The sequence below is a fragment of the Phocoena phocoena genome, chromosome 15 (genome assembly GCF_963924675.1).
Source record: "Phocoena phocoena chromosome 15, mPhoPho1.1, whole genome shotgun sequence".
Lineage (NCBI taxonomy): Eukaryota > Metazoa > Chordata > Mammalia > Artiodactyla > Phocoenidae > Phocoena > Phocoena phocoena.
The window spans coordinates 17241771-17263466 of NC_089233.1; the positions used below are offsets into that span (position 1 = coordinate 17241771).

Genomic DNA, 21696 nt, shown 5'->3' on the forward strand with positions numbered 1-21696 from the left:
CCCCTGAGGCATTCATCTGTTCACCCCTTGGCGTCAACTTATTGTTCCTACTCTTGTTTTCCCTTTACCTTCATTTCCTTACATATTTGTTAAAGTCTTCTTGCACTACAAAATTTGTTAGAACATGTCAGAACTTCTTGGAGAAAGGCAGATTATAAATAATTAATGAAGCTCGACTTCTCAAAAAACTGTACATGAAGGTATGTGTTACAGTTGACTTGTTGAAGTCTTAACCTCCTAGTACCTGTGAATGTGACCTTATTTGGAAATAGGGTCTTTGCTGATGATCGAGTTAAGATGAGGTCATTAGAGTGGGTCTCAATCCAATATGACTGGTACCCTTATAAAAAGGGGAAACTTGGACCCAGAGACAGATGTGTATACAGGAAAGCACCAGGTGAAGGTTGGAGTTACGTTGCCACAAGGCAAGGAAATACCAGAAGCTAGGAGCGAAGCCTGGTGCAGATTCACCCCTAGTGCCTTCAGAAGGAACATGGCCCTGCTGACACCTTGATCTTGGACTTCCCAGCCTCCAGAAATGTGACACAATAACTTTCTATTGTTTAAGCCAATCAGATTGTGGTACTTTGTTACAGCAGCCCTGGGAAATGAATACAATATTTGAAATGATCTTAGCTGATACATGGTTTAACTTTAAAAATGTTAACAGCTATATATTTATATTAATGAACATTAGAAAAAACAGAACAAGTGACTCCAACCTGTGGATTTTAGGCATGTCATTGCTTCGAACTAGACTGATGTGGGTATGTTGCAAGCAAATAGCAGTTTAGTTGACACACGAGGGGCCATGCAGTGGAGTGATTGAGAACAGATACTCTGCAGCCAGGTTTTAAACACTGGCTTTATACTTACTGGCTGTGTGACCTTGGACAGATTCCTCAACCTCTCTGTGCCTTGGTTTCCTCTGTATAATAGTGTTGATAATAGCAGTACCTACTGCATGGGGTTGTTTGAGTGATTAAATGCAAGATTAACACGTGTGGTACTAAACACAGCCTGGGAGCTGGTTCAGTGCTTTGTAAGTGCTGGCTCTTCATTTTATTACCCAGAAACGTAAATATTTAGTGATCATGGCCAGCACATGAAGGAGGGAGATCCCAGTGAGCCCAGTAGGACGGCTGGGAAGGGTGCTTGACTGCCACCGTGCTGCTCCCACTCTACCAGGGGCTCTGGAAGTTTCCTGCACAGTGGCACTCCACCCTTGGTTTCATTTCTTTCAACAACTTGTCTTTTTTTTTTTTTGCGGTACGTGGGCCTCTCACTGTTTTGGCCTCTACCATTGCGGAGCACAGGCTCTGGACACGCAGGCTCAGGGGCCATGGCTCACGGGCCCAGGCGCTCCGCGGCATGTGGGATCTTCCCAGACCGGGGCACGAATCCGCGTCCCATGCATCAGCAGGCGGACTCTCAACCACTGCGCCACCAGGGAAGCTCTTAACAACTTGTCTTGGAGGAATTTTCTAAAAAGCCATTTAAAAATTTTTCACATAGAGTGAACACCAGCAGTACAGACTGGAGTCCTGTCAACTCGAGCAGTGGTCAGTGGAGCCAGTCCAGGTGTAGAAGAAACAATGGCTCAGGGCTTGCCCTCCACACTCTCCACCAGCTGACCCTGAACAAGCACTTGGTCTGAGCCAGATGCTCCTCTAAGCAGTCTATCCATCCAGTCCTTTAATCCTTATACTGACCCTCAGAGGACAGTCTTACTCTTATCCCTGTTTGGCAGATGGGAGAGTGAGGCCCAGAGAGGTTAAGTAACCTGCCCAAGGTCACAGAGCTGGTAGGTGGACGGGAACGATTTGTACCAGGTGGTCAGGCTGCAGAGTCTGCCAGGCCTATTTTCTGCCAGGGTTTCTGGGCTGGTGGGCTGTCAGCCCAGAGCTGCTGGTGGGCTGTCTCACCACCCTAAGAGCCTTTCTGAGAATGTAGGGCATAAAGGAGAAGCTGTGCCAAGAGGTGGGGAGAGGCAGACTGCTGACATACTTTAATTACTGGGGTCTGGCTGTGCCCAAAGATCACACCACCTTTGAAAGTTCATTTACATGGGTTGATGTAGATGCTTTTCCTTCAATCCACTCTTTTTATCACTTGCTATCTAAAAATGCTTTGCCTTGTATTAGTACGGTCTTTTCCCCCCATTAGTTTGCGACTTGATAAGGGTTAATCAGGGAATGCTTGGGTGCCACGTTAGCCAGACCTCCACCTGCAGCTCTGCCTCAGGGCTCCACCGGCACCCAGAGCCTCCTGAGCCAGGGCACTGGAGGGTCAACGCCACCAGGCACAGCCCACAACCCAGGACCGAAGGGAGGGTCCCTCATCCACCCCGGGGTGGGAGCAGGCTTCTGCTCAGCGCCGTCCCCTGAGCTCCCCAGCCAGGTGGAGCTCCACTTGCCCAGTGAACTTGCTTGGTGATGAAGCCAGTTTGGGCTCCTCCCCTTTCCTGTCCCCTTCCAGGGACCACCTCCCAACTAGATTACTTGTTCTGGAAACCTTATCTCAGAGTCTGGTTCTGGGGAATCCAAACAAGACAATATTTACATAGCAGGGAACAAACGCTCAGTAAGTGGAAGGATTGTTATCACTTCCTCCGCCTCCTTCCATCTGCCCTGAGCTGCTGGGAAAAGAGCTTCAAGCCTCAGGCCTCATGCACGGAGTGCACTGGTCCAGATCTGGGAACCGTGACTGTTTGGAGTAGGGGTTGCTTCCTGCCACCAAGTCCCTTGGCCCGTCCCTGCAGGAAACAGTCCCTCCAGCTCCTCAGTAAACGTGGATGGAATGTCTTGGCCACAGAGGTCACTCGTCTAACAAGGCTGGTTGCCTGGGGCTGGATTTTGCCCTAGGCACCCCACAGTTGCAAATTCTTAGGACACCAGGATGCCTTGAGCTCTCTGAGCTTCTTTGGATCACAGAAATCAGAAGCAAGTTGCCCTTACAGAGTCACTCCAGCCACTACTTTGGATCCACAGCATCAGACTGAGATGTTTCATCTGCAGCCTCCAGTGTGTGCAGTCTGCTGGTTAAGGACGCAGCAGTGGAGTCACTCCAGCAGGGTTTGAGGCCTACATCTGCTGCTTTCCAGCTGTGTGAATCACCTGCTCTGTGCCTCAGTTCCTCATCTGAGAAATGGGCACAATCGGAGAACCCACCTCAAAGCCTGGAGATAAGGATTATAATTTACCTACACATATAAATTACATATATAATTTACTTATACAGTAAGTCCCCTACATACGAATGAGCTGTGTTCTGAGAGTGGGTTCGTAAGTCCAATTTATTCATAAGTCCAACAGAGTTAGCCTAGATACCCAACTAACACAGTCAGCTGTAGTGCTGTACCGTAATAGGTTTATAATAATTTTCACACAAATAATACATAAAAAACAAACACAAAAAATAAAGAAAAATTTTTAGGGGACTTCCCTGGCAGTCCAGTGGTTAAGACTCTGTGCTCCCAATGCAGGGGTTGTGGGCTCGATCGCTGGTTGGGGAATTAAGATCCCACATGCCGTGCGTGGTATGGCCAACAAACAAACAAAAACAACAACCAAACATTTTAAATCTTACAGGACAGTGCCTTGAAAAGTACAGCAGTGCAGTACAACACCTGCCATACAGGCGCTGGCGTTGAGTGAACAGGCAAGAAGAGTTACTGACTGGAGGAGGGAGAGGAGGTGGGAGACGGTAGAGCTGAAGGATCGTCAGCAATAAGAGATGGAGGGCAAGCTGCAATGTCACTGAAGCCTGATGTTGATGGAATCCATGTTCACATCTTTGAAAGTTTGCAACTTGAAGGTTCGTATGTAGAGGACTTACTGCATATAGGTGAGTAACTTTCATATAGAATTTATATATATATATATAAGTAAACCATATAATGTATATAAGTAAATGATAAGTAAACACATAGTAAATTGTAATAAATAAAAGCTTACAATAGTGGCTGGCTCACGGTAAGCACTCAATCAATGGACCCCCTCATTTCATTAGAAGGGCGGCACACGGACCTTTCACCATAAACTTCTTTGTACCTTTAGAATGTCGTATCATCTGCATGTATTGTTACCCATATAAAGTAAGCAACTTCATTTAAAAGTAAAAACAAAAATAAAACAAATTTTCAATTATAACCACATCTTGGTTTTAGACCCAGAAAGTAACTGTGACAGTTAATTTTAGGTGTCCACTTGACTAGGCCATGGGGAGCCCAGCTATTTGGTCAAACATTATTCTGGATGTTTCTGAGAGGGTGTTTGGGAGTGAGATTAACATTTTAATTGACAGAAGAAAACAGCCTGCCCTCCGTAGTGTGGGTGGGCCTCATCCCATCAGTGGAAGGCCTGAATAAAACAAAAATGCTGATCCTCCCACGAACAAGAGAGACTCCTCCAGCAGACTGCCTCCAGATTTCATCTGCAACACTGGCCCTTCCTGCCTGATGGCCTTCGAACTGGAACACTGACTTTTCCTGGGTCTCCAGCCTGCTGACCCATCGTATAGATCAGACTTGGCAGCCTCCATAATTGCATGAGCCAATTCCTTACAACAAATTTCTCTCTGGGGGAGGGAAGGACTGGGAGTATGGGGTTAGCAGATGAAAACCATTACATACAGAATGGATGGACAACAAGGTCCTACTGTATAGCACAGGGAACTATATTCAATATCCTGGGGTAAACCATAATGGAAAAGAATATATAAAAGAATGTATATATGTGTATAACTGAATAATTTTGCTGTACAGCAGAAATTAACACAACATTGTAAATCAACTATACTTCAATAAAAAAAATGAAAAAAAAATTTCTCCACCTCTCTCTCTCTCTCTCTCTATATATATATGTATGTATATATATATGCATATGTATATACACACACATCCTATTGGTTCTGTTTCTCTGGAGACGTTGACCAATAATACATTTGCTAAAGGTCAGCTCAGGCCTTGGGGAGGAGGGTGATGAAGCAAGAACTCCTCCATCACGGCACCCCACTGACCCAAAGCCCAGTCCCAACTGCTCGGGGGTGCGCGCAGAACTCTTACTTGAGCTCGCCCTCTCCTGGTCTGGGAACACGGTCAGGGGCTGGGGGCTCAGGTTTGGCTCGGGTTTGCTGGGAATGAAGACCTCAGCGTTGTCCTTCCGCTTAGCAGACAAATTCCTTTCCTTTTTATTACCTGTAAAAACACAATAGTTTATATGTCAAACACTGAGTGCAGGCAGAGTTGGGAAATTCTGCTCCAGCATCTGTTTATTTGTGCGTTCACTTATTCATTCAACAAATATTGATGGAATCCCTGCTCTGTGCCAGGCACCATGCTAGTTTCGGATTTGTTGCAGACAACAAAACAAGTTTGCTGAGAGCCGTTATGTGCCAACTACCACATTTTGGTAAATAAGTGAATTCTTCTAGGACACACACAGGTTTTCAAGTTTTAACATTTCTGAATAGGGACAAGTCTTATAAACAATGGGGTACTGGGTTTAATTGGCAGCAAGATACATAAAATAATGATGTAACCAAGGATATGCAAGAGCAGGAAAAATAGAGTAGGACATGTTTGCTGCCCTCGAAGCACATTCTCGCCGAGGAAAAGGACGGTTGAATGGATAAGACAGCAGGGCTGGCACAGAAGAAGGGATCCAGTACCAGGGTCACAGAGGAGCATGCAGCCTGGAGGATGGGGCTGGCAGGTATGCAGCCGACAGTGAAGAGAACACTTACAGGTGACCAGGGTGTCTCCAGGGCACAGAAGAGGGGGCATTCAGACACAGGGAACAGTGTGTGTGAAGGCTTGAGAGCTGACATGCGTGTGGCAGGTGAGTGGCTAGGGTCTGGGCTGGCGAGAGGAGCCAGACAATGAAGGGCCCACGGGCCATGATTTATAGTCAGTGTTTCCCAAAGTGGGGTGCCTGGACCACTGGCTAAACAGGTGATGACTGGGACTTCCCTGATGGCTCAGTGGATAAGAATCCACCTGACAAAGCAGGGCACATGGGTTTGATCCCTGGTCCGGGAAGATCCCACATGCCGCGGAACAACTAAGCCCGCGCGCCACAAGTACTGAGCCTGCGCTCTAGAGCCCGCGAGCCACAACTACTGAGCCCATGTGCCACAACTACTGAAGGCTGCGTGCCTAGAGGCCGTGCTTTGCAACACGAGAAGCCACCACAATGAGAAGCCCGCACACTGCAACGAAGAGTAGCTCCCGCTCGCCGCCACTAGAGAAAGCCGGCGCGCCGCAATGAAGACCTAACGCTGCCAAAAATAAATAAAATTTAAAAAAAGAGGGCTTCCCTGGTGGCGCAGTGGTTGAGAGTCCGCCTGCCGATGCAGGGGACGCAGGTTCGTGCCCCGGTCCAGGAAGATCCCACATGTCACGGAGCAGCTGGGCCCGTGAGCCATGGCCACTGAGCCTGCGCGTCCGGAGCCTGTGCTCCGCAACGGGAGAGGCCACAACAGTGAGAGGCCCGCGTACCGAAAAAAAAAAAAAAAAAAAAAAATTAAAAAAAGGAAAGCAATTATCTATCTTAATGTGTATGGGAAAAAAATAAGCAACCAGTGTATCAAACCTTGATTTCATGTATATTATTGTGTGGAACAATCCTAGAATTACGGAAGAAAAGAAAGGAGTGAGGAAGGAAGGGGTGAGGGGGTGGAGAGAAAAGGAAAGAAGAAAGGTGACTGGTTTAAATAACAGCTAAAAAATAGTATGAGTGGTCTGTGAATTTGGCAAAAAAAAAAAAAATTGTTGGGAAGGTAGAAAACCTGGGAAGTGTCTGCTCAAATTCAAAGGAAATCCTGGGGCCTGTGGTGGCCCAAAGGAGGGAAGCCCCGGAATCAAGGGCGCTATGGGATTCTTGGGAGGTCAGGGTAGATGTTGGGGATGAGTGTGGGGTCTGTCCGACTTGCACTAACCTCTCTGCTATCCCCCCTTGACTTGGCAAAGGACACGTGTTTCTCTACACTTTCTCAAGTGGCTGCTCCCTGGTTGGCCTGATATCCAGGGCCCAAGGGCAGACCTGTGTGTGAGCGAGAAGCCACCATGTCCAATGGGACAAGACAAAGAATGGAGAGAGGCCAATGCCCAAACGGAGATTGGCTGTCTAAGTGCTGAAAATATGCTGATGATGGTAAGAACGACAGCCAGCATGTATTCAGTTCAGCCTCCTGAGTGCCCAGGCACCGGGACAGGTCCTTGGCACACACTGTCTCATGTGTTTCCCCAGCCATCCTAGTGGGTGGAGGGTAGGTAGAATAATGGACCTCAAAAATGGCCACGTCCTAATTTCCGGAAGCTGTGGATGTGTTAGGCTCCAAGGCAAAGGGGAACTGACTGTGCTCATCAGCGGACCTTAAACTAGGGACGTTATTTTGGATTATTCCGCTGGACCCAATGTAATCACAAGGGTTCTTAAAAGTGGAAGAGGGACAGGGTTTCAGTTTGGGATGGTGAAAAACTTCTGGTGATGGATAGTGGTGATGGTTACACAACAATGTGAGTGTACTTCGTGACACCGAATTGTGCTCTTAAAAAGGGTGAAGACGGTAAATTCTATGTTATGTATATTTTGCCACAATAAAACACATGTGCGTGAGCAGCACACAGGTGGAAAAGTGCTGCAGAAGAGGAAGATCAGAGGGAGACGTCACTATAGAAGAAAAGCACAGAGAGATGCAACGTTGCCAGCTTGGAAGGTGGCCAGGAGCCAAGGTATGTGACAGCCTCTAGAAGCTGGAAAAGGCAAGGAAACACATTTCCCCCTAGAGCTTCCAGAAGGAACATAGCCTTGCTGACACTGTGATTTTAGCTCAGTGAGACTCATGTCAAACTTCTGACCCACAGAACTATAAGATAAAAAGTTGGTATTGTTTTAAGCCACCAAGTTTGGGCTAATTTGTTATAGCAGCAGTAGAAAACTAATACATACTATTGCAGAGTAAGGCTCTGAAGTTCAAGTCGTTTGTTCAACAACACAGAGCTAGGAAGTGAGGGAATCAGGATTTGACCAGGCCTGCCTGGCTCAGAGCCCTGCCCTTAACCACTTTATTCCCCTCCTCCACTTTATGGCTCCCTCCTCTCCTTAAGACTGCCCTCCAGCAACTCTGGTAGAGGTCTGCCTTGGCCATCAAAAGTCTATACAAGGATAGTTCTTAGGGCACCAAAGGACCCAGACTCTTGGTGCAATCCTAAACCATCAGGTCTTCATGGAAAGTGGCCTGGGTTCACTCATTTTGTACCACCCTCCCCCCACCCCTGGCCCCGACTCACTCGGCTGCAGCCATACTGGCCCTTTCTCTGTACTTGGGTACACCAAGCTCTTTCCCTCTCCAAGCCCTTTGTGCTTTCTGATCCCTGGACCTGCATTGCTGTTTCCATGGCTGCTTTCTCTTCCTCATTCCTGTCCCAGCTTAAACATCACCTCCTCTGAGAAGGCTTTTCTGACCATTCCAGCTACTAGCATCCTTCTGTGACCCCCATCGCCCAACCAGTGTCCCGTTTTATAATCTTCACAACTTTCAAGACCATCAGGGTACCATTCTCTCCTCCCTGAATTCCTAACCCATGACCCAGCCCTCCCCTTTCCAGTTAATAGAAGAATAACTTCTGCTTTCTCTGTGCCGCTCATTCACTGCCCCTTGCTCACAGGGAGGACAAACGGGATGGGAGAGAGTGGGGGCAGGAAGCCGTCGGGGCTCAGCCCAGGCCTTCCTTCTTCCCTCTTCTGTGGGTTGGGGTGGGGGGGGTGGGGTGCCGTCAGGTCACATGGCCCCCTTCTACCATGCTGATGCCATCAGCGGTCCAGCTCTGCCAACATCTGGGGTCAGGGGTCAGTCTACGGCAGAGGGGCAGTACTTTCAGTTGGAGAGGTAATCATTTGCTCACCTTCCATCCATGATCATTTCTCATTTGTTTCACAATTTAGAAGGGAAAGCAGAGCGGGGTGGGGTTACTTACTGGCTCCTCAAAGCCCAATTATCACTTTGTAACTTCATCTGGTTTATTTATTTAGCCTAAAGATCAAGAGCGCAGGCTCTGGGCTCAGACTGCTGCAGATTCAGTTCCACTCTGCCCTTTCCTAGCTGTGTGGCCTTGGGCAAGTTATTTGACCTCTCTGTGCTTCAGTTTCCCCTCTGTAAAACAAGTACGATGACAGGACTTCCCTTGGGGTTGAGATTTAATGTGCGGGTGAGGATTTAATGAGGGACATAAGTAAGGCCCTTGGAATAGCTCTTGGCTCACATTAATAACAACTCAGTAATGTTGGCAATTATTATTTATGTAGTTATGTGCTTATTGTCTGTTTTCCCTGCTAGGATTAAATGACGTGGAATGAGTGGGCTCATCTTGTCCCAGCACAGTGCCTGGGGCATGATGCGTGCCCAGTGCATGAATGAACAGCCCAGAACCAAGCACATCTTTTCAGGTTACTGCTGACTGTTCTTGAGTAAACACTCAGGACCATCTCAGAACTCCAATCCCATGCTGGGGTCTCGGAGACCTTGTAACAGGCCCCTCAGCCTCCTTCTTGCTCCCCTTGGTGGGAGCCTGTCTCCTGCTGGGGCTGAGAAGCCAGCCAGGGGCTGCAGATGAAAGGGGCGGCTGAGAGCGGCGGTAGGGGGTGTTCGTGCCGCCCTCGTGTACGGCAGACTGGGCACCCGCCGCCTTCAGCAGACATCACCAGGGTCAACTCGGGGCCTGCCGAGCAATCTAATTGTTAAAAAATGTAAAATGGCAAGAAAGTGAAGTTCTCTCCTTTAGCTTTATGCCCAGTATCACTATTAAACTGCCTGGGGTCCAATTGCTCCCCTTCTGTGGCCTGGTCCTCCACACCCGGAAGTGGCTGTCATACCCACTCCCACCTCCATCCCCACCACACCCCCGTTTCCAGGGCAGGGGCCCAGTCAACCCCCTCACAGCACTTCCCTTCCCCTTGGAGGAAACACAATCCACAGTAACGATGCAGCCCCAGTGGTTCTCCTTCAAAAGGGCATGTTCACTGCTGTGACCACCAGATGCTTTAGCAGGTGGGCATAGTCCTTCATTTATTTTAAAGATTTCCCGAATGGCTTGAATGTGCCAGGTGAAGGCTGCAAGCTGGGGATGCAACAGAGGGGAAGAGCTGGCCTGTGCCCTGGCAGAGCTCACAGGCCGGAGGGAGAGAAAGGCAACTGCGGGCACTGAGACTAGTGCCATGATGATGCTACAGGAGCAGAGCAGGCACCGACCTAGCTGGTCAGGCTGGGAGTGCCAAGAAGGCTTCCTGGAGGAAGCAGCCTCTGAGCTGAGTCTCGAGGAAAAAGCAGGGAGCCAGGTTTCATGGGTCAGAGGGGAGAGGAAAGGAAATGTGGTGATCTAGGTGGAGGGAACAGCCCAGCAAGGAGGTGAGAGCATGTCGGAGGGACAAATGTTCTCTTCACTGGAGACATCAACCGTGGGGTGTAGATTTTCCAGAGCTGCCCATTATTATGTCCCCCCAAGACTCATAGGTTCAAGTCCTAACCCCCAGTACCTCAGAATGTGGCTGTATTTGGAGATAGGGTCACTAGAAAGGTAGTTAAGGTAAAATGAGGCCTTCAGAGTGTGTGCTAAGCCAACATGACTGGTGTCCTTATAAGAAGAGGAGATTAGGACACAGGGACACACAGAGGGAAGACCATGTGAGGACACAGGGAGAAGGTAGCCATCTGCAAGCCAAGGACAGAGGCCTCAGAAGACACCAAGCTTGCCGAAGCCCTGATCTTGGATTTCTAGCCTCCAGAACTGTGAAAACAATTACATTTCCGTGGCTGTTGATGCCACCCCTGGTCTGTGTACTTTGTTACGGCAGCCTGGGCAGACGAATATTCTCACTGCCTGATTTCAAACATTCCCTCATTTCTCCTTCCTTAGGTTCACTCATGCTTCCCCACTGGTTGGTCTTGGTATTTGGTTCAGGAAATACGGCACCTCCAGCTTTGGGGAGAATGCCCTAACCGTAACCCTCCTTGCCACCCACCCATTGTTCTGTTGACTCTACCTTCTAGGGTGATTTCTGAAAAACCTTCTCCAGTGGACAATTGCTGTTGGTGCCCAGCTGCTTTCCTTCTCCTTCAGATTCACCTTAATTTTCCTTTGGAAACTACTATCTCCGTCCATGTGGTTTGGGTGGCGATAACCGCACCCCCAGTCTTGTTGGCCGGACCTGGCCAATCAGAGCCACAGTGACTAGTTCAGAGATGTGACCCCACGTGGGTTCAAGAGCCAAGTCTGGGACTTTTGCTGGAGCTTTTAGGAAGAGAAATCCACTTTCCGATGGAGTTGCAAAGCCAGTGTCTCAATTCTGCATCTGTATCTGGAAAGCCCACTTTAGAATGGTGCCAAGACAAAAGAAGGAAGAGAGAAGAGGGAGAAAAGGAAGAAGGGGAGGGGAGGGGAGGGGAGGGGAATGGAAATGAGTCCTACTGCAGCCCTGGACTCCTTAGTTATCCAAGTCAATAAACAGTCCCTTTTGCTCAAGTCAGTTTCACTAGCCAGTTGCCGCATAGATGCTGGTAAACTTCCTACAATGCACAGGACAGCCCCCTACAACTATCTGCCAGACATTTACCATCTGGAATTTCAGGGTCGTCTGTAAGCTTCTGGGAGCCTTCACCTCTTGCAATCAGCAGAGACCTGAGTGATATATACCCCGGCCTGTGAGATGGTCTACCCAAAGCTGAATTCAAAGTACCACTGGAAATTTAAGTCCTATTATTAGATCCAGAGACATCAAAGGCAAAGAAATACCACATAAGACAGAGCTTACTTTTGGAAGCTGGGTTAAATTCCAGCACTACGAGGGTATCTGGGCCCTGGGGAGGGCGTCCTTCTGTCTCCTGGTCCTCGGAAACATTCTTCTGCACGGAGTCCCCACTGGGAAGAGGGGAGTCATCTCTAGGACGGCCCACCAGCACCTGGTCCTCAGGCTCCGGCTCAGAGAGTACATCTTCTTCGATAGAGTCATACTCATCACTGGAACCATCCTCTTCTTTCCTTTGTAGGTTGACACTAAGCTCCAGGCTTTTTCTTAGCTCCTGCCAAAAGTCAAGAAGAGAAGCGAAAAATGAAATATGTTCCTTTGAGGAAAAACTCTTTTGAAAATAGATCATTAGAATCAAAGAACTAGTCCCATGAAGCTAACATTTCCCAAAACCATCTCAACCCACGTGTTATCCTCACTTTGAGGATGAGAAAACAAAGGGGCAGGGACAAATAAGAAACTCTCCTCTGGATGGAGCAGAGTTTAGTTTTATAGTATTAATTGTGGTTTTCTGTAGCTCTTTGCAAATTTTTTCATACGTCTTCTGCCTCTAAGAGATTGTAGATTTACAATCTTAAGACCAAGCATTAAGCTATACTTACAGTGATCAAAAAATTTATCACTGAAGCCAGGATACTTTGAATTTATTTATTTATTTATTTTTGGCTGCATTGGGTCTTCGTTTTTGCGCGCAGGTTTTTCTCTAAGTCATGGAAAGCGGAGAGTGGGGGCTACTCTTTGTTGTGATGTGCGGGCTTCTCATTGCGGTGGCTTCTCTTGTTGCGGAGCATGGGCTCTAGGCACACGGGCTCCAGTAGTTGTGGCTCACGGGCTCAGCAGTTGTGGCACACAGGCTCTAGAGCGCAGGCTCAGTAGTTGTGGTGCACGGGCTTAGCGGCTTCACAGCATGTGGGTGGGGATCTTCCCGGACCAGGGCTCGAACCCGTGTCCCCTGCATTGGCAGGAGGATTCTTAACCACTGCACCACCAGGGAAGTCCCCAGGATACTTTGGAAGGGGAAATAAAGGCACTACTACATTCACACTGGGACAAAAGTGTACACTGGACTGTCTGGGGAAACCAGTATGTTTGGTTAGCCTCGCTATGCTATCCCTGTAGCCCTTGTAGTAACTAACATAGTTGTGAGAGCGTGAGAAGCAATCAAGTTTACGGTTGACCATAAACTTAATAGTTGTGTGGTAGGCTGAATAATGATTCCCCAAAGATGTCCAAGTCCTTATTCCTGGACCCACTGCATTAGTGAGGGCTCATGTACAAGTGAGAAGCACCACATAAAAAACTTTGATCATCTTAGAGAAATCATCCTAAAAAGCCCAATGATAGAAATACGGACATCAAAGGAGCTGCTGGTGAGGGCTCAGGAGATAAGGACCATGTTATTGGGAACTAGAGGACAGATAATCCTGTTATGTGGCAGCAGAATCTCAGCCAAACTGTGTCCTATAGTTATATGGTAAGAGGAACTTGTAAATGATGAACTTGGATATTTAGCTCAAGAGAGTTCCAAGCAAAGTGTTAAAGATACAGTCTGGTTCCTTCTTGCTGCTTAGAGTAAAATGCTAGAGGAAAGGGACAGACTGAGAGAACTGTTAAGTAAAAAGAACTGGGAGCTGATGATTTGGGAAGCTCTCAGCCTACTGCAAAAGATGCTAAAAAAAAGCATGAAAAAGCCAGGGAAGGGTGCTCTGGAGAAAAAAACGAAGGGTGTGGCTGCACAACCTTTTGCCAAAACCTCAGAAGGATCTACAGTTTAGAGCAGCGGTCCCCAACCCCCTGTCCATGGACCAGTACCAGGCCGCGGCCTGTTAGGTGAGGTGAGCAGCGGGCCGGCAAGCAAAGCTTCACCTGCCATCCCCATCGCTCACATTACTGCCTGAACCATCACCCCACCCCGTCCGTGGAAAAACTGTCTTCCACGAAACCGGTCCCTGGTGCCAAAAAGGTTGGGGACCTCTGGTTTAGAGTATTCAATCACAATGAGGGCTCTTTGAAGAGATTAGACATGTGACTCATGAATCCCCTTAGACATCTCAGCAGAAGCCAGGAAAAGGGATGGGATTATCCAGGAAAGATTTGTGGAGGAGCCTCTTTTCTAGCGGAGTGAATCCTAGAGACATACAGAGGAGATGCACATGGTTTTTGAGACTGTTATACCAGCAGAAACACTGCCAGCTTGGACTCAGTGGGAGAGAAAAAGGACAAAATTAAAGCTGACAGGCTCCCAAAACTCTACAGGCAGGAAACAGGTTAATAAAACTATGTAGGTGCAAACACATGCTACCCTTCATGAAAGAGGAAGAATGACTCCCAGGGTGCAGCCATGGGCCCAGAGGGCGGAATCCTGAGCCACAGAGAATTATTCCTGTGCCTTGAAACCTAATGGAGTTTGCCCAGTTGGATTTCAAAATTGATTGGGTTTGGTGACTCCTTTTTCCCTTTAATTTTCTGTCTATTGTAATGGGAATGTCTATAACCGTTTTCCTGTGCCTGACCCACCACTGTATTTGGGAGCAGATAACTTGTTTTCTAGTTTTAAAAGTTCACAGAGGGAGAGAAATTTTGCCCTAAGATGAGTAATACCCATAGACTCACCCCTAGCTAATTTAGATATAGATAATGAGCTTTGGGAGTTTTGAGCAGATGAGACTTAAATGATATTTTGCACTTAAGTTGCTACTGTAATGGGTTGAGACTTTTGGGAAACTTGGGATGGGATGGAAGTATTCTGCATGTGTGGTGGACATGAATCTTTGGGGGCCCGACAGCAGACTGCTGTGGGCCCCAAAGATGTCCATGTTCTAATCACCTTGGATGGTGAATATTACATGGCAAAGGGACCTTGCAGATGTGATTAACGATCTTGAGATGGGGGATATTATCTTGGATATCTAGAGGGGCCTATGTAATCACAAGGGTCCTTCTAAGAGGGAGGCAGGAAGATCAGCATCAGAAAGACAAGATATAAGGGTGGAAGCAGAGGTTAGGGAGGAGAGAAGATGCTACCCTGCTGGCCTCGAAGGAGGAAAGGGTACAAGCCAAGGAATGTAGGTGGCCTCTAGATGTTGGAAAAGGCAAGGAATCGGATTCTCCTCTAGAGCCTCTAGAAGGAACATAGGTCTGCTGACATCTTGATTTTAGACCAATGAAATGGAATTTGGATTTCTGAGCTCCAGAACTGTAAGATAAACCATTAAGTTTGTGGTAAGTTGTCATGGCAGCAATAAGAAACGTTTTGTTTTTTGTTTTGTTTTTTTAGACATGCCTCACAGCTTGTGGGATCTTAGTTCCCTGACCAGGGATTGAACCCAGGCCCCTGGCAGTGGAAGCACTGAGTCTTAACCATTGGACCACCAGGGAATTCCCCAGGAAACTAATATAGCTATTGATCTTTTATAGCTCTCTCCCTCCCACCCTGCCCAATATCAAGTATTACTGAGCAAACAGAACACTGCCTGGCACATAGTAGATGCTTGACAAATACGTGCTGAATGACTGATTTATGTCAGTGACTGGGTAGAAGCTGTAAGCAGGGGTGGAGAGCACCCACCCGCCTTGGCGGTGGCATTAGTGATGTGACTCTTAGAAAGTTACTTAACTTCTCTGCGCTGCATTGTGCCACCCATAAAAATGGGTTAACGAATCCCAACCTCACTGAATTGTTTTATTAAAGTAGTGGTGTGAAGTGGGGATGATGGTGTCCCCCTCTCCAGGGGACATTTGGCAATTATTTGGAGATGTTTTTGGTCAGAACTGGGGGAAAGGAGTGCTAGCGGCATCTGGTAGGTGGAGGCCAGGGATGCTGCTAAACATCCTAGAATGTACAGGACAGTTCCCACAACAAAGAATTATCTGGGCAAATGTCAACAGTGGTGTGAGTGAAAAGCCCTACATTAAAGTGAGCACGTATTCACCAATGGCATTTCAAAAGATAACAGCAAGGTCTTCTAGTTGAGTGTATTGACGTGATCCATGCAACCTTCACGGAAGCCGGACTGAAGCCACGGCTTGTGTCTTCAAAGTCTGACTGTGGTCGGCAGTTGGAGGGCGAACAGGTTTACTGCTCCTCTGTGGGGAGACATGAGTTCCTGGGGGGCCTGCTGTTTAACGGCAACTGCAGTGCCTGTAAAGCTAGTAATCCTTGACTTTACAAAACATTTTCAACTCCCTCCCCCATTTGATCCTCACAGTGACCCTGCAACATAGATGGGTGGAGTGCAACTTGCTTTGGTGATAACGTGAACTCCACTCCGGCCACAGCAGGATAAGCAGTTGGTCCCGGTTCCTGGTCCACCCCACCCATCTCAGATGGGGTCATCTTCAGTTCTCTGTTCCGCAGGGGTGGAGGCAAGGCTAGGTGAGAAAACAGGGGGCAAACCCGGTATTCTCACCCAGTCATGGTGGAAAAAAACGATAAAAGCAATGCCAGCTAAACTGGGAGATTCCCGGATGGGAGACTGCTGTGACTGTCCAGGAGATGTTGGTCAGTCCCAGGGCCCAGAATCCTCCCCACTGATGCCTAAGGCCGAGTGGAGCTACCACCCACTGCCAGTTCCAGGAAATAGCTGGATGGGGCATTAGGATTCTAGAACCCACGGTCAGCTGAGCAGGTTCCCTCCAGCCTCTTCATCACCTTCACCCTGTGGTAGCCCCATATTTTAAGTGACTGAATTTCTGGAGTCCCCACAAGTCGGAGGACTGAGGCCTAGAGCCTTTAAGCTGGTCCGACCTGTCACAATGATTAAGTGGCAGGGTTGTGACGTGTGCCCTCAGCCACAGCTCCCTGCTCCTTCTAGACTATCCAAGTGTAAAACAGACTCACTTTTGTGGTCCAACCAATGGGGAAGAAGACGCGGCAACTATTATCATGTGTTTATTCACACACGCAGGTGTGCTGCAGGCGCTTCGTTAAGGGCTGAGGTAATGGTGGGGAGTAAGATGGCAAAGCTTCAGGCAATCAGTGCACAAAGAAAAAGAATCAGGGGCATTTCAGATGTGGCCAGGACTGGGAAGGAAAGAGCCTGCCTGCATGACGGAACCAAGAGTGAGTGGGCTGAGGGCAGCCCTGTTGAAAGCTGGTCACGGAATGCTGGGTGATAAAGAAACGCCCAGTGAATGTCTGGGGCACAAGGTGTGTCAGGAGGAAAAGCAGAGGCAAAAGCCTGGAGGCAGCAATGGCTGGAGGGCAGCGGGTACCAAACACACTGGGAGGGGAGGGCAGGGAGCAGGAAGGGGGTCACAGGGGCAGTGCCTTGTAGGCCTCGGAGCAGAGTCTGGATTTTCTTTCATGTACCATGAGAGGTCACGAAGGGTGCTAAGCGGAAATACAACATTATCTGATTTCTGTTTTTAAAGATCACTATGGCTCTTGGACACCAAGTGGATTTTGAGAGGCGGGGCCAGGATGCAAACAGGACAGACAGCAGACAGCTGCACCTGCGGTAGCAGGTAAAGAGGAAGGTGGAAGCAGAGGTGGGGACAGGAGATGCATTTTGAGATGTATTTTGGAGGCCGAGATGACAGAAATGTCTGACTAGAAATTAACAATGTGCATACCCTTCACCCCAGCCCTTCTAGGAATTTACCCTTCATTCTTAAGGATGCAAAGATCATTGAGGCATCATTTATAAAAGAGAATGACCTGCATGTTCATTAGTAAGAGATGGGTTAAATTACTAATAGAGCAGGCGTTGACGGAGCCCCAGGCAGCCCTTACAGAGAATGAGGTAGGTCTCATGCACTTATTCAGAAAGACAGCAAGATATATGTTTAAGTAAAAAGAAGCATGTTGGAAAATGTACATATAGTATAAGCCTGATTCTTTTAAAAATTATTATATTAGTATGTATACATATAGGCATACAAAAAGTCTGGAAACATCAAACTCTTAACAATATTCTCTCTGGGGTGGCATTATGGGGACTTTGTTTTCTGCTTTGTTTTACTTAATTTTTTATTATAAGCATGTTTTCAATTTTATAAATAGAAAAATATCAGGTATTTACATTTATGTTTAAATCCTTACTCCTGAAAATAAATAAATTCCATATTTATTTATTGGAATAAATAAATTATTTATTGGAGTGGTAGGAACAGTGGTGTGGAGGACCCTGAACGGCCAGTTGTCTGATAGTCACTGATCTCTAGCCCTGCCTGGAACACATCTTGTCCCCAAAAGAGGGATTCAAAAATGGGTGAGCTGCGGCACTCGATGCTGGCAGGTGATGGGCAGCATCTAACTTACTGTATCCACTCAAGTGGTCCAGATTTAAAAGTAACAAGCCACCAATCTCAACAGGGAGAAATTCCGGTAATATAAATATAGCACCCATAAGTCCTTCTCAGAAAAAAACCTCCAGAGGACAAAATCCAAACAATGAAAAGTAAAATCAAAATAAAGAACACAGACCAGGAGACCCTATGATAAAAGGTCTAATGGTGAGCACTGAAGACGCTTAGAGACTAAAGAAATACAAGTGACCCTTGAACAACACGGGGATTGGGGCCCTGCCCCCCATGCAGTCGAAAATCCATGTACTGCTATCTCTGCCTCAAAAGCAAAGGAATTGATAAATGGCTCACCCAAGGGCAGGAAGCTGAAACAGTATGGAGAGAAGAGGACTCAAATCCCAGTTCTTTTGATTTCGCATATTGTGATCTCTAACCGAACACAAACTTTTCCCCATACTTAAAGATCTGTCAAATGAAAATACAGGAACTATATTTATTGAAAAAAAACCCCACGTACAAGTGGAGCCATGCAGTTCAGACCCGTGTTATTTAAGGGTCAACTGTATTAGACAATTGTATGTATCCGGGTTATGGACCAAAATGCAATGTTCTAAACCTAAGCTCTTAGCAAAGCTCACAAAAACCACAAGAGGGGGCTTCCCTGGTGGCGCAGTGGTTGAGAGTCCGCCTGCCGATGCAGGGAACATGGGTTCGTGTGCCAGTCTGGGAAGATCCCACATGCCGCAGAGCGGCTGGGCCTGTGAGCCATGGCCGCTGAGCCTGCACGTCCGGAGCCTGTGCTCCACAACGTGAGAGGCCACAACAGTGAGAGGCCCGCGTACCGCAAAAAAAACAAACAAAAAAACCCAGAAGAGGGCAGGCAGTGTGGGTGCAACCTGGCCTCATTTTCCATAGCAGATTAGTCAATTCATATCCATCTTAAATGGAAACAACAGGGTTTTAAAAAATGGCAACTCCGATCTCTTAATATTTTGTTCATAATTTATTAAACGGACGGGATGTTTTAAGAAATCTCTCTTGTGATAAAGAAATCTGAATTTCAATAATTCTGTTTCAATTTGGTTTTGCTTCTGGCAAATTAATGCAAATTTAAATGCCATAATTGTATTTACTATAAATATATATAGTAAATATATACATAAAAGAAGCCTAGATTCTGCATTACTGCTATCTTGTTCACAGAGGAAAATAATACATTTACTTACACTGGGTGAGCACACTTTAAGAACCTAGACCCTTATAATGCCCACGTGATCTAAAACCATCTGTTCTAGGGGCAAAGGGGAGATGAACTAAGTCGCCACATTCCCTCGAGAAAGCTGTTCAAATCCTTTCCACCTGGAAAGATGAGGACCTTGGGTTGGTCGCTTTGAAAGCCAACCTGCCGATACTTCAAAGGGATATCCTGCTAGGGCATCTACCAGTTGCTTTGAAGCTGTCATCCAGAAAAAGCTCTGTGAAAACTTACTTTATAGCTTTGCTTTAAAACCTTGTTATATGCAATTTCAATGCTCAGCCCTTAAAATGTTCAGTTCAAGCCCTTTCAACAGAAAGCCTTCTGCATGAAGGCCAGGCTGCAAATACCACAGGTGGGGAGCAGATGATGGGACTGTATACAAATTGGCCTTCTTGCTAGAGAGCCAGGGGGAGGCGAGGGAAGGAAGGATGCTGGACCAGTGACTAAAACGCAGCCGAGGTTTCATGGTCAGTGGATTAGTGCCTTACATGCCTGATCTTCCTCTTTTCTGCTGGGCTGGGAAAAGAGCAAAACCGGGTCACCATAGCACATGAAATGTCTGCAACAATAGCAACCACAACTGTAATAACAATGGCGGCAGCCGCTGATTACAAAGCCTTTGCTACATATCAGGCACCAGGCTAACCCCTCTACACACCTCATCTCCCTGCAGCCTCCCACCACCCCTGTGTGTAGGTGTCCTTATCTTATAGGTTCAGGGCACTTAAATGGCAGCCCCAGGTCATGCGGCTAGAAAGGGCAGAGCCAGGGTTTGGATGAAGGACTGTCTGACTCCAAAGTCCAGGTTTTTTATTCCGTGCCCACGTTTATTCCCTGCCTGGCATCAATGCATTGGAAGCCAGTGGTCTCTAGAGCGAGATGAAAGTCAGGTGCTCTGCGATCACCCATTGGCTTACACGAAATTGCTGACACCTGCCTGTAAGAGCTTTTGACACAAAGCTGCCATGAGGCCACTAAATGTGTTAAAGTATGTGTTCGGTGTTAGTGGATGAAGCATTAAACCTCTAACTCCACTTAGAAAAGGGAACAGCTTGGTCTAAGTTCTGGGTGTGGGTTCCAGGCCCGACTCCAGTGGCCCTATGTCCCCAGGCAAGTCTCTGAGCCTCAAGCCCCCACCTCTCATGTGGGAAAATGTTCCCTGACAACCTGACAAGTTTGTGGAAGGGATGCAATGAGATAATAGCTATGAATTAGTGTTTCGTGATTGCTCTAACAGAGGTCTAGGTTTTACAGAAAATTTAACATTGAGATGACAGCATATTCTTTTCTATCTCTCAGACCCTATTGACACTGCCTACAAGAATATCAGGTGTTTAGCCCATGAAGCCACACTGGATACTTTGAGTCCTCAAGAGGAAGCAGCAGTCTCTGCGGTAGAGGTCACGGACATGCCGCGAACCCCCAATGATGTCCTCATTTGATTGGCAATTTTATAAAAGTGGGATTTGCATGCACTGTTAGTTGCAATAATTCCCACCAACTCCTATTGCCTTATATGAGCCATTTTACATATATTAAACTGCCTGACCCAGAAATGACTTTTACCCTGCAATGAGGGGTTAATTAACTAATCTGTCCTTCTTTTCATTCATTCATTTAGTGTTGAATATATGTGTCCCCGTAAGCAGGTCTGATTGCTAAGTGCTAGGGATAGAGTGAGGAATAAGACAGAGTCCCTGTTCTCATGGAATTTATAATCTGGCAATAAAGACAGCCATTCCATAAGAAATTACCAATATAACGAGAGTCAAGAACCCACATCTGAGGCTTACCAGTCCACACCTCAAGCCTGGTGGCATCTAGATCACAAACTTTCCAGAATAAAGTGACTTGAGCTCTAACTATAGGGTCCACGCTGTGTATTTTATTTTTTTCTTTTTTTTTTTTTGTGGTAGGCGGGCCTCTCACTGCTGCGGCCTCTCCCGTTGCGGAGCACAGGCTCCGGACGCGCAGGCTCAGCGGCCATGGCTCACGGGCCCAGCCACTCCGCGGCATGTGGGATCTTCCCGGACCGGGGCACAAACCCGTGTCCCCTGCACCGGCAGGCGGACTCTCAACCACTGCGCCACCAGGGAAGCCCCACGCTGTGTATTTTTTAAATCACATTTCCCCACATCTATTCTGATGGAACTATGGCTAGGAAAATATGAGTTTTATCTGAGCTTCAAGTACCTGTGCGATGTTTTTGGTTTTCTGCTACTTACTGCCCCCTTTCAACCTTGGATTTTCTTTCACTGATTTTCATTCAAAGCTAAATTTATTTGTGAAGCCCCCTAGAGTTCAGTCTCAAATGTCCACTATTATGAAGAAAAAAGCCATCCTTGTCTTAAGGAGTGGAGTGATATAAGAGGAAGAGCACAGACT

At 47.3% G+C, this 21696-nt stretch overlaps 1 protein-coding gene across 1 annotated transcript in view; it reads right to left on the bottom strand.

Annotated features, from left to right (window-relative positions):
* The window catches only part of KATNIP (katanin interacting protein), a 148012-nt gene that overhangs the window by 90227 nt on the left and 36089 nt on the right, over positions 1-21696 (bottom strand). The window contains exons 6-7 of the mRNA XM_065893189.1: positions 11811-12078; positions 5066-5197 (exon numbers count right to left, since the gene is read on the bottom strand). Of these exons, the coding sequence (XP_065749261.1) occupies positions 5066-5197; positions 11811-12078 (400 nt within the window). The remainder of the gene's footprint in view (positions 1-5065; positions 5198-11810; positions 12079-21696) is intronic.